Genomic DNA, 14,567 nt, shown 5'->3' with positions numbered 1-14,567 from the left:
TAATAATAATAGCTTTATTTATACACGGTAAAACATGTTCAATACAGTATTGTTCTTCCACATGTCCGTGTGGATATTAAAAATATTACTAACAAACACAAGTTAATTTAAAATATAATATATTAGTGTACATAGACTAAAAACTAAAATTAATACGATCTTTTACTAAAAGACAAATATTATAATAAATAAAATAGTAACCCTGCATTCTTCCTCATACAGTCACACTCTCACATGCACTCCTCTCTCACCCTCTCAACACACATCCTCCATACATCTTTCACAATAAAACGTTATAATATGATTTATTACAAGTTATATTTAAATTATTAAAACACATCATCAAGACCACTATTGCACAAAAACATACAAAATGATAAATTATTCAAAAATATTTTTAGGAAATAAATTATTAAAACACATCGTGATAATTTGCAGGCCCACTATTGCACAAATACAGAAATTTCATATTAATATAAAATACTATAAAAGTAGCACCTACGTTCATCTTCATACAAGCACACACATTCCCACCATGAAACAACATACACTCCACTCACCCCTCACATACACGCACACCCAACTCACCCCCACCCTTTCATCCCCTCAACACGCGCATCATCCATACCCAAGATCCATACATCATATACGATTTATATACAAATTAAATTTAACTTATTAAAACACATCAAGATCACTATTACATAAATAATACAGATATTAAACAATATAAAATATACAAAATGATAAATTATTCACAAATATTAAGAAATAAGTTGTTTAAAATGTTTCACATTGCACATGCTTCTAGCATTGTCATCAATCGAGTTCCACAGTTGAGCACCTCTATAACTAAAGCTACGCTTCTTATATTCAGTATTTGGCTTATCCATGATAAAAACATCTTTATTTCTGGTGTTATAACAAGTTTCTTTTTTAACAAATCTATTGCACAGATATTTTGGTGCTTGATTGTTTACAATTTTATGCATTGTAACTGCTTCGTTTATGTATAACTTTCCTTCAAGATTTTTCCAGTTTAAAACATTTAAAGCTTCTGTACTTGACTCATATCTACTTACACCTGTAATAATTTTGGCTGCTCTGTTTTGTAAGACTTGAAGTTTATTACTAAGGGTTTTGTTACATCTTCCCCAAACAACATTGCAATAGTCAAAGTGAGTGGCAACAATGCTTTTATAAAGTAGACACTGATGGTGTTTGGGGATAAAATTAGCGGCTCTCCTTAGAAAATACAAACCAGTTAAAACTTTCTTTCTCACTTGGTCAATCTGATTGTTCCATAACAGTTTATCATCAACTTCAATGCCAAGGTGTTTACAATGATTAACCCTTTGAAGACGAGTTCCTTTTATGTTTACATTAAGATCATCATTACATAAATTTGCAAGTTTTTGTGGAGTACCAATTAACATAAAATGGGTTTTGTCAACATTAAGACTTAATTTGTTACTTGCAAGCCAGTTGTCAACATTGTATTCCCAAAGGGAACAATTCAGGACTGATTAGTGTGTGCAGCTTTGAAAAGGTTAAATTACTATATATTTACTTCATTTTTGTATTTAGATATAAAAGAATAAAGAGTGTATTCAATTTGAATCCTCTCAACTAGATGTGAATAATAACTACTGTTTAAATAATTACTGTTTTCTACATGGACTATTATATTGTACTATTGTGTAATTGTGTTTTACTTTAATGGTGGGTCCAATTCGAATACTAAGTACTGCTGTTTAAGATTTGCAGATTCAGATTTAAGATTTGGATTTGTTAAATATACTCAAGTGTTCAATATGTCAGGTCGCATCTCTGAGCATTTCATTTTGACGAATCGTCTTTGGAGAAAACCATCCTATAAGAGTTTGGAAACAGAATCCCTTTGGAATTAAACAACACTGGTGTCAATTTCTTAACTTTTCGCTTTGCAAAACCATGTAGAGGTATACGCACCCTAAGGAAAATACACAAATTGCCTGACATATTTCAATGCCCAGGGCATTCTATTTTTATACCTATTATACAACATGACACTGTTTTATCCACATTGTTTTATTCTGTCTTGATTTCACACACCTATGCAAAGAAAAAAATATGCGCAAAAGGTGTTGAGATTTTGTGGTATACTAGTAACAGCATATCTATGCTCAGCCTCTGGCAGCACGTGTATGATGTATATAATAATTACCATACTCTTCACAAGAGAGTAGAACCTCACCTAGTCTTAAAAGACTAGGTGAGATAGGATGTAGTTAATCTTCATCAATCATTATCAACTTCGAGAGAAAGTCAACCTGAAGTTCATTTTGCTCTCAAAGGGAAGAATTCATGACTAAGTAATATGTTGAATCTCAGCATTGAAAAGGTTAAATGGCTTTATAATTACCTTATTTTGGTAATTAGATATAACAGAATAAAGATTGTTTTGGAATTGAAATCAGTTGATGTGAATCCATTAAGGTCAATATGATTATTGTTGTTTATAATGTTTACATGTACTGTGTTTATTTTAGTTTCAAAGTGTTTAAAATATACTACAGCGAACATGACATTGCACGAGCTATTGCAATGCTTCTTCCATTATACAGCGTCAAAGTTCATCAATCTCAAACTCGTCACATGGGTCCAAGAGGTACAAGATTAATGAGCCGTGTCTGGAAGAAGTCATGATATAATTATGAATAAATGATGAGCCACTATATTGCCTTACTATAAGTCGATTCCAAGCAATCCGTTATCAAACTGTTGAGGCGTTGCGCGACCGATTGGAAATCGGTAGAGACATGTTGCTTAGTGTATGTTTTAAATACATGACAGTACGACGGTAACTCCATGCCCTCTTTTGCTCGATGGAAAGTTATTACGGGTTGTGTTAAAAAATATGTAATTATTATCATTATTATTATTATTATTATTATTATTATTATTATTATTATTATTATTATTATTATTATTATTATTATTATTATTATTATTAGCGCAAATGTCATGTCAAGGTCATTATGGCCCAAAACGTGTTTTTCACTTAAAATGCTACTCCTTCCCCATATTACATAGCACCGTGACATCACTTGCACACATGCATCATCTATAGCCAGTGTCTACAAGTTGTACACAGAATTGGGGGCAAAGGTCATTCAGGTATGTAACCAAATACCTTAAATCAGCCATCGTAGCCATATGCTTTCTGCCATTTTGACCATAGTTGGTCACTAGGACCATTGGGTGGTGCCACAAATGTCACGTGATCATTTGCGGTCAAAGTTTATCCACTTACGGTCAATGGCCAACAATGTAATTTTCACTCAAATTGACTATGACCCCCCTCCCCCATGATAGATTCATGCACACAAATATGTCATCCATACAGCAATGGTATATAGAGTCAATGAGCCATGTATAATTGATAATTGGGCTGATCAGTTCACATTATGTTTACTTTAAAGTAGACATAGGTAAACAAGCTTCACAAAGCCTTCCAAGGAAATTTCTGTGTATTTACGTAGCTGAACTAGGTCCCGTTTTTCTATTCGATTCTTTTTCTTTCTTTCTTTCTTTCTTTCTTTCTTTCTTTCTTTCTTTCTTTCTTTCTTTCTTTCTTTCTTTCTTTCTTTCTTTCTTTCTTTCTTTCTTTCTTTCTTTCTTTCTTTCTTTCTTTCTTTCTTTCTTTTTTCTTTCTTTCTTTCTTTTTCTTTCTTTCTTTCTTTCTTTCTTTCTTTCTTTCTTTCTTTCTTTCTTTCTTTCTTTCTTTCTTTCTTTCTTTCTTTCTTTCTTTCTATTTGGGGCTAAAATAATCTGAAATTGGAATAAACGAGCGCAAATAAAGTCACAGTAAAACCGGAACAAAATATGCTTGTCCCACAACCCCCCAATAAATTTGAATGTGTTTCTCGTCATTTGATAGAGTGGAAAGATCTCAATAAACTTCTAATGTTTTCTAACACTATGGCTTTATTGTGTTATTATTAAAATTACGCAATCATTTGTACCTGCGTTCTTAATACTTGATATATCAGGGCAAGGACGGATAAAATTTACATGTCTGCGGTGATCTGTAATGACGGATTTCATTTTACTGATTCGGGAGGAGAATAAGAGATGCAAGATAAAACCTGCATCCCAGTGGATAGAAAAAAAAATATATATGCATTCAGCGACGATCATCGCCTTAGCGAGTGTAATAGCAATCTTATATATCAGATTTCGCATAATGCATGGGTCATGTATTTTTTATCACATTTTTGTATAGTATCTGACAATGTGCTAAAACACCTTATATAGGAAGCCCCGGCACTACAAAAACACTTCGTGACATCATGTCACCAAATAGACAGGGTAAAGGTGGTCTTCTGAGAATGATGAAGTTAAACATGTTGAAATCAGCTGCAAGGAATACGTGTAACAATACAAAGCTGTCACACTGAATCAAAGATCAAAGATGCGCTTAAGGTGTAAGAAAGACTGTCAAAATAGATACGGATTGTATATCAGAGGATAAAAGCGTATGCAAATATTGAGAAAGATTCAACAAATTTTAACAACAGGCAAATATTGTATAGATGAATCTCACGAGCCAAGTGATGGTTAGAATTTTAATATAGTCGGCAATGACTGGGTCCCCGGCGCACCAAACCGGTGTTGTGACTACCCAATTGGGTGGATTAAAGCCGCTTAAAATCAATGTTACGTTGTATTGTGTTGTAAACTTTCATCATTCTATTGTCTACGTGTAACACGGGTGATGAAATGCAGTTTAAAATCCCCGCCAAGGACGTATCATTTCATATTTAAAGTGAAAATTATCCGACGGGGACCCAGCTATAGCTGCCATTGAGGTGTAGGAATGCGTGAAATGAGATTCGTCTATACGAGTATTCATGTTTGAAAACAATGTATTCGTTTGATTTGCAAAATGATGTGGTAGAAAAGATGCATCCTTACTCCAAGGACTATATAGCAGCGGTTGTATTCGTCATCATGACAAGCCATTTGTTTGAGGCATGCGACTTAAAACTTATCATTAGAAGTGATTTGTGGGGAATAAAAATCATAAAACAGACGTTCCGTATACAACAACACGTTTTGTGTATCCTCACGTTAAGTTTTTATTTGAAACTATTAAGGACCGGACAAGAGGCCATTAAAATGTCTATGGATAATCTATAGGGTTATTACCACTCATTCTCTTTTCAAACACAATTTTCAATGGAAACATATGTAATTTCAAGTACGATTTTCTCATGCCTGGAAAATATATTTTTATCAATTATACAGGGTGTCCTTGAAAGAACTGTATGGTCGGAAACTGAATTGTTTGGGTATTTTAACGCATCAATCGAACATAACTAAATAACTGATGTGGTTGAGAAATATATCAGCTATCACATACTTTTTGAATTTTGACAATTAATCGTTCCGTTTTTGAGATAAAAGAATTTTATGAAACAACCTAATTTTCAGCCCATTCCACAGAGTCAAATATGATAATAGGCGCCTCGTGCACCGATGATGCGCAGTGATTAGTACTGCAAATACAGATCATCGATTGATATTTGGATCCGTGGAAAGGTTTGAAAATGATGGAGTTTCGTAAAATTCTTATATTTCACGATCGGTGAGGTCAATTGTCAAAATTCATTTGTGATAGCTGATTTATTTCTCAACAACACCAGTTATTTAGTTATATTCAGTTGTGGCGTTACCAAACAATTTTAATTTTAACAAACTTAAAAGTTTCCGACGATACAGTTCTTTCAGGGACACCCTGTAGTAGAAGGTTGAATCCTCATGCGCATCGGCGTGACGTCAAATGACGACATCTGGGGTCTAACCACAAGGATTTATGGGATTTTCCGAAAAGGTCAATAATTTTACAAAGAGAAATGTTTTACTCAAAAAGAAATTTACACGGTGAAAACTCTTTACATAAATCGTAATTATGTAATTATGTAAGAGTACAGGGTGTCTCAAATGTCTTTACCATTTTGAATTATGGTAGGAAAACTATTAGTGTGATACCAAACATATTTTTCCTCATTGAAAGCATTATTTCACAAGTTCCATTTCTAAACTAAACATATTAACTTTTAGATATCCAAAACAGGCTGCTGTTGTTTAAAAACTTAAAAAGTATCCAAGTTTCAGCTAAATGACCATGATTTATCAAACATTGCTTCAATGGCAAAGCCTCTCTAGTTTTTCATGTTGGACCTTATCTTGTATACACTTATAAGATTAGGTACATGTTAGCATGTATATTTGAAAATATTTCATATGAGACCAAGGAAAGGTACATCTATCAGAGTACTTGATTTCATTTTACTCATTATATGAAATGTTTTTCCCTTTTGTTGCAATGAAAAGCTACCCTGCCAATTTTGCGATACATAAAATTAAGAAAATGTTTAACCTGGTGCCAATCTTGTAGTTTTTATTTTATTTTATAAATTGATACTCATTACATGATTCATAAGTATTTGTTCTGAACATCAAATTTGAAGTTTCTACTACATTTACTTTTATACTGTGTTTTACTGTCTTTATAGATCATAACAATTATAATGTGTACAAGAGATGTAGTATTTTAGAATGGTAAAGGAACGTTTGGGACATCCTGTATTTATATAAGATAAAACATGTGTAAAAGCTTTACAATCGTGTACAACTTACACATCTTCTGTTATCAATAGAATTCTCAGGTTTCATATAATATATGTATAATGTATAAAGTGTATAATTTCTCTTTGTAGGCGGGATAAAACTAAACGTTTTATTAAAATAAATATTAAATCAGTTTGTTAACGTTACGATTCTTTTGAAACGTATCATTATCATCAAAAACAGTTTGTGAACAGGAAAATGACATAAATTGATATTGATAAACATGAAAAGATGATCCTATGATAACAAGGGGTTCTTAACATTCAACTAAATAGTTTACAATTTTGTCGTGTAAACCATTCACATAAACTTTTATATGTAAGACAGGTGTCTACTGCCTTCTCGAGACGAATATACGATTATCACCGCCATATTTTGATTTAATTTACTCAACAATCCCTGCGCTGAAGTCAATTTCAAACATCATGATTCCCTTTAACCGGCTCATTACGGAATATGAAATCGTAATGCTGGTTTCATACTACCCTGCCGCTTGCCGCTGAGCGGCGTGTCGCACGCGCATTGCAGACAAATGGACACAATCAAGGCTTGTCATTGGTTGAAACGCCCTGCCGCTTGCCGCAGCGGCAGGCGGCAGGAAAGTATGATGGGGGCATAAGAGTATAATGTTTGTGTCTTACCTTACCATATGATATAACAAATAATATTTTAGAAATACTAAAAGAAACGATGCGATCAAGGACAATAAGTCTCATGTCGAATCAAATAACTTTATACATTTCAATATTACCGATGTTGTCCCTTGATTTCACTAACCCCATATTTCTATCACCTGTTGTTATTGACAGTTAATCAATGTTTAATTATTATCATAAGAACAAAGGAATTATGTAGGAAGTATTTATACATTTATCCTCATACCGGCAAACTAGAGTTTCCGACTTCCGACTCATTTTTGCTTGAGCACATTTAAATTAAGGTACTTAAAACACGACTTAATGACAAGAATATTACTTACTTTTAGACATAATTTCTACACTGTTGTTCAAGTTCGCTGTCTCTAAGAATCCCATTACAGTAAAATTCTTCTCTGATGAATTGCTGTATATGTTGTGTCGTAATAATGATTGTCTGAAACTCAATCTCACCGCATCCGGCGGAGGGTTGTCACTAAATATTCCAGCTGAAAAAAAGGTTGGTAATAGAGATAACTTTAGATGAAACGTGTATTGACTATTGATGCATAATTAATTTAATATTATTGAATTTAATAATCTACTAATGTGCGTGCCATATTACTGCAATATAATAACTATTAGTCTACTACTATGTAAATAGTACTCTTAAACTCATTGCAAAGTTTCCAAGGTCGTGTATATCATGATTAATACATTAATATGTGCAAGTGAGAATCCTTTTGTTTTTGAGATATTTTGCAGCCAAAGTTATCCAAGTATCTAAAAGAGCTTTAGGTCATGGTGGTATTTTTAAATCACGAAATGAGTCGACTTCATGTGAAGCAAGAATTAATTTTGAAACGTCGCAAGCTGAACGCGAAATTTTAGCCTCAGTGCTCACACTTTGATTTGAAATTAATGGGAGTTTAAAAGGGAGATATACGTCTCGTTAAAATCACATAAGACAAAATTTGCCTGATTTTATCCATGTAATACTTGATTCAGAGGTTTTTTTCTGATGGAAACAACACCCGGAAACAACAACACAATGCATTCTATGCATTGACTGTGTTGGCCATTCTCTCACAACGTTCATATCACAACGTCACTGTAGTTTCACGGACACATCTGTCACGTTCGAAGAAACTCGCTCGCTTAAAGTGGGTTTTTGCGGAATATCAATTTTAAACGACTTGTTTTCTCAAAAAAGCAGTCATTTTTATTATCCTCATGTTATTAGTTTTATTATATATGCCCTTTGATGCAAACGTATATTTAATTCGTGCACCCAGATATAACAAAGCCAGACAATGGAGAGTGCTAACATTAGTGGTGACCTTATACTGCCCGGTAAACATGTCAGTAAACCTTAAAGTAAAGATTAGAATAAACCCATCTTGTAGCTATGTTCACATTGAACCATTGTGAGGGAAAGTCCATAAACACCCCAAGCCCCTGTCCTTCATTTTTCATCCCTTACTTTCCAAATATTATGTTTGCTTGTCTGACTTCCGAGGCTTGTTGACAGCGTCTGCTATTTCCTTTATCAATCATAGAATTGTAATGTGCAAACCTCCGGTTTGTGTCTTGACATCCCGTGGATGAGAGGAGAGGGGAGAATAGAATTGACATCCCGTGAATGAGGAGAGTGAAGAGAGGAGAATTTACATGGATACGGAGATAGGGGAGGAGAGAATTGGCATCCGCGGATGAGGAGAGGAGAGAATTGACATTTGTTGGTGGGGACAAAGTTCAAACAGCTTGCCAATTATAAATGAGCATTCTTTGTTTCCAAAATGCATTCTTTTGCATTATGTTGTCATTAATGCAAAGTTATGATTCATCTTTGGTTATGATTTTCGCATACTGTTACAAAAAGGTACTTTTAATATCATTATATAGAAAATTATTCTTAACAAGGAGAACGAATAAAATTGATTTTTTTTTACCAAACTGCAACTTGTCATGGATGTATAAAAAGTAACTTTTTCAAAATAGTACATCTTAAATGATTATGAACGGGGATACACTGGTTTAGTTAACTCACGAAAGATCTGTGTTTAGCCACTTATATCCAGTGCGTTTTTATACTATTTTTGCCCAAAATATAGGTAACTTTGTGTCTACCAGGCCAATTTTAAATGTTGCATTGTTTTAAACAGACAAGGTATTAATTTTTTTGGGTTGGTGTTAGAGGGGTTGAAATGTTCTTTTTTTGTTGTTGAGATATCCATCTGCTGAAGGTATGATATCACTAGAATATGTTGTTTCAGAACACAATTCTGCACGGCCGTATAGTACGAGTGTAGCAGTAAATCATATAATTACGTAATATTTACCAGAAATAAGTAGCTTGTTTACTCTATAAAAGTGAAATTCGAGCTTCAATATAAAGCAGTTCTACTTTCTCTCATATGTGACCGTACAGCACGAATGAGCCGTAAATGTCCTCAATTGTATTCTGAGTTACAGTGTAAAATGGGCATGAAGGTCATATTCATAGGTATTTCAATTTGGTGCTACGTGTATCTCATTAAATGAGGTACACGTAGCACCAAATTGAGGTACCCATGAATACGACCTTCATGCCCATTTTACACTGTAACTCAGAATACAATTGAGGACATTTACGGCTCATTCGTGCTGTACGGTCACATATTATATCATTATCAAATGCAGTCTCAAACGCGACAAGGTTAGTTCGTGATAAATTCTCAGAACGGGAAAATTTTCAATCAAATATGTTTTAGAGTGGTTAAGTATCAAGTATATGATATCTGTAAGCGGATAGACTAACTGTGAGGTACCAAGACTGGTGATGCATAATTTTTCCATGCATGCCTAGCACGCACCTGTCAAATACCTTTTGCATGAATTAACATGGCAGTATTTTCATTGGCAGTATGTGACTGATTTCTCACCTTTACGTAATTGATTTTGGCAAAATATCTTTAGAATGAATGACTTCGGCAGATTTAGTGTGAAGAATGCATATTTATACTGAGGAGGAAATCACGCGCTATTACTTTGAAGAATACACCTCCACTACAAGATAAGAATCTTGATTAAGATGAATTACAATATATTTGTCAATTGTTTTACTTAGAGACCTGCAGATAAAAATCTCCTCTATCCGAAATGAAGATCAATTGATTTGAATAAATAACAATTTGAAAAGTAGCCTCAATAGCTGTCAACAAATATCCCCAAACAAGTAATAGATACCTTATATTACAATTGAATAGAACGAAGACAAAACAGAGTGAGTAAAGCTGTCTTCAGATGCTATCTTGATCTTCCATTAACTAGTTTGTGTCTTTGGGGATGACACAACATGTTCTGAATATAATGAACAACTTTACCGCCACGTACCATGCGTATATAGCCACTGAACAGTAACCTTCACCATTCTAAATCAGCAGACACGAATATACGCATGCTTGAAATAGCCTCACGATAGCGTCAAAGTAATGCATTCAAAATTAGGTTTTTGAAACCGTTTATATACCAGACATGCACACATGGTAAGTTGAATTGTATAACTTACATAAAGCGATGAATCAAATGCTACAATTTCCGATTGTAACATTTATTCTGGTTGTTTATTTCATAACAGTACTTATATAATATAGAATATGAGGTGGCATGCAGCGACGGCATCAGGTGTTGCAAACTTGCATTTACTTGGGGGTAAAAACAGGAAATGTTACACTACGTACAAGTTTCAGCCAACAGCGATTTTATACTGTAATACCACCTTTGACTGAAGCAAATGTAACTTAATTTACTCACATTATGAACCCATTAAGCACTGAATTGGTAATTTGTTTTTAATATTATGTTATGGGTATTTTAGATAATATGTTCCTTTTTTATTGGTAGAAATCATCAAGGTATCAGATACGTTTGTTGTTGTTGTTGTTGTTGTTGTTGTTGTTGTTGTTGTTGTTGTTGCGTGATTCTCTTTTTCTTGTATCATCTTTTCTATACCATTTTTTCACACTGATGTGGCAGTAACGTCAGTGAGTTCGCTCAAAGCGCTGGTGTACACACGCGTTCACTTAAATATCTGCTTCAACGCGTTGACGTCACTGCCACATCAGGGTGAAAGATAGTATGTACAATTTTTTATTGTGTTATATTTCATTTTCTAAATTCACTTTTTAACCATTATAAGAGAAATCCAGAAGTACTACTAAGCCACACCTTTCTTCCTTGTTGTTCGAAATGTAATGTTTGCTTGTCTCACTGCCGGAGCTTGTTGAGAGCGTATTTTATTTCCTTGATCAAGCATAGATTTGTAATGTGCAAGCCTCCGGGTTGTGTCTTAACATCCGTGGATAAGGAGGGGAGAGGGGAGGAGAGGGGAGGAGAGGGAATGATTGGAGAGGAGAGAAGAGAATTAACATCCGTGGATAAGGAAATGAGATAGAAGAAGAGAAGAGGAAGTTTAAAACAGCATACCAGTTACATATAACCGCTCTTTATTCTTAACAAGGATAAAGTATCAATTTGTAAATTGGTTATTTTTTTACACACAAGCAAAACTCCGTCATGGATGTATAAAAATTACCATCTTCAAAACGGTCTGATACTGGATGGATTATAGGAACACGGATACACTCATATAACAAAACCTATTTTTAGTAGCAATGTATATCCATCTGCAGAAGGGAAACTGTGATATCACCTGAATATTTGTATCAGAACACAATACTGCACTACAAAACAAAATGATATTATATAATAATTGGAGTAACTGATATGCAATTCCGTTGTATTTGCCTGAAATGAGTACCTTATTTACTCTTATACGAAAGTGAAATTTGATCTTCGTTATGTAGCAGTTCAACTTTTTCTCATATTATATAATTACCAAGTATAGTCTCAAACACTGTGGAATTTAAAGAATATTTCTTTTTTTCTTGTATTATCCTGTCTCCACATTTGTTTATGCTTTTATAATTAATATGGGATTTTATACATGTCGAAAAGTAAAACCAGTTTATAAAGCCTGGTGTTAAATCTTCATTTGAGCGAATGTTGTTGTGATAGCAAAGCATAATGCCTGGGATGATTGAGCATTTCAAACTATCCATATGTCTCAAACAGCAAGGTTGATGCAGAATAATTACCATTGCATCTTTCCTACACTGTTTTCTTCTTTTAAATTTTTAATGACATCTGCGGAGTAACGAAGGTATAAAGGCCAAAATGAAGGCTATTGCAGTCGAAATCATAGAATATTAGAATCATACTGTTCTGATTCTTGAAAGCAAACAAGTTTCAGTGATATCTAATACCTTGGTATTCAGGGAATCATCATTGACGCCTTCATGGTCGTGGGCTTCAAAATAAATGTTATAACATTCGAAAATCGATTCGGTATTATGAATTAATAAAATCACAAACGACTTTCGCGACAGGGTGATTACTTGGTCTAAACTCCAATTATAATAAGCTGGTGACATACTAAATGTATATTGTAAAATGAACATTAACATAGCTTAGCATTGTAGCGTTAATGTATGGACTTCACAAACTCGCCGCCAACTATTATAATTGAACTCGGATCAAATATTATGTTGCAGTAAAAAGAAAATCAGAAGCATTCCTTGTTATGTAATATTTCTAACATGATTATCAACTCTATATTCAAATTGGATTTTAGTCCCAGACTGGTCCTTAATTAGACATTCAATATTTCAGTGCTTTAAATTCACCATGGGATATTGCTAGAATTGTTTGGGTTTTTGTAAGTCAAATTCATCAGAATTATATGACATTGAGATAGTTGCCGCTACTATACATCGAAATACTAAAATGACATATTTTACGAATATTTGTGGGGCTGTGGATGCATGTGAGACCTGAGCGCAAGAAGACCGTACGTCCTCTTGGCCCCTCAACATGTATACACTAAAGTTGCGTATAGTTTCGTATAATTTGGTAATGTTTTATACATGTTCAGGGGCCAAAAATAATCTTTCACAACCTTTCATGATGTTTTCACCCTGGAACATGTATTAAACATTATAAAACCCTAAGAAACTATACGTAACTATAGTGTATGCATGTTGAGGGGCCAAGTGGACTTACGGTCTTCTTGCGCTCAGGTCTTCATGTAGATGTGGGGTAGGTAATGTGTGGATGGGCTGTGCGTATGTGTGTATTAAAAAGTACACCCTAGCTGTACTCATATACAATTTCGGTATATTATAGCATTACCAAATTGGTCTTAACACAGACAGAAAAAGAAAAAGAATCAAATTGGTATTTTTTGCAAACTGAAATGAGTAGGAACACGGATATACTCTTTTAAATATTATAAATCACAAAACCCATTTTCATGATTTTAGTAACAGTGTATATCCATCTGCTTAATCACCAGAATATTTTATATCAGAACACAATACTTCACCACAAAAGACAACGATGATATAGTAACTGATATACAGTTTTGCAATATGTGCCGGAAATAAGTAGCTTCTTTACTCTATGAAAGTGAAATTTGAGTTTCGTTATCTAGCAGTTCAACTATCTATCATATCATTATCAAATATAGTCATAAACGCGGGCAGGTCAGTTCGTGATAAATTTAAAGGATGGGAACAATATAAGTCAAATATCTGTTAGGGTGGTTGATGCAGATATCAAGCATGATCAATGTCAGAAGGATAGACTAACTGTGAGGTACTTATTTACTCTTTCAGAATGACATTGTGAATTTGATCTTCGGTTCATATCATAATTATCATATCATATCATATCATATCATATCATATCATATCATATCATATCATTACCAAATTGTTTCAAACGCGGCAAGGTCAGTTCGTGATAAATTTACAGAATGGGAACATTATCAGTCAAATATCTGTTAGCTTCTGTTAGGGTGGTTGATGCAGATATCAATATGATAAATGTCAGACGGATAGACTAACTGTGAGGTACCAAGACTGGTGATGCATAATTTCTGTCATGCATGCCTAACGCTCACCTTTTGCATGAATTAACATGGCAGCATTATCTATGGCAGTATGTGCCTGATTTCTCACCTTTATAAAATTGTTTTTGCAAATTATCTTTAGATGAATGACTTCGGCATATTAAGTGTGAAGAGTGTATATTTAAACTGAGGAAATCGCTCGCTATTACTTTAAAAGAATATACCTCTACCGTAAGATCAGAATTTGTTACGATATATTACGATATTTAGACTTTTTATAGTGCCTGAAACAAATCTCCTCT

At 33.8% G+C, this 14,567-nt stretch overlaps 1 protein-coding gene across 1 annotated transcript in view; it reads right to left on the bottom strand.

Moving 5' to 3' along the window:
- The window catches only part of LOC140160965 (glutamate receptor 1-like), a 91,016-nt gene that overhangs the window by 53,396 nt on the left and 23,053 nt on the right, over positions 1–14,567 (bottom strand). Inside the window, exon 2 of the mRNA XM_072184319.1 lies at positions 7,658–7,822. Coding sequence (XP_072040420.1) covers positions 7,658–7,822 — 165 coding nt within the window. The remainder of the gene's footprint in view (positions 1–7,657; positions 7,823–14,567) is intronic.

This window comes from Amphiura filiformis, chromosome 9 (assembly GCF_039555335.1).
Source record: "Amphiura filiformis chromosome 9, Afil_fr2py, whole genome shotgun sequence".
In the NCBI taxonomy this organism is placed as follows: Eukaryota; Metazoa; Echinodermata; class Ophiuroidea; order Amphilepidida; family Amphiuridae; genus Amphiura; species Amphiura filiformis.
This window is presented reverse-complemented; position numbering and strand designations above follow the sequence as displayed.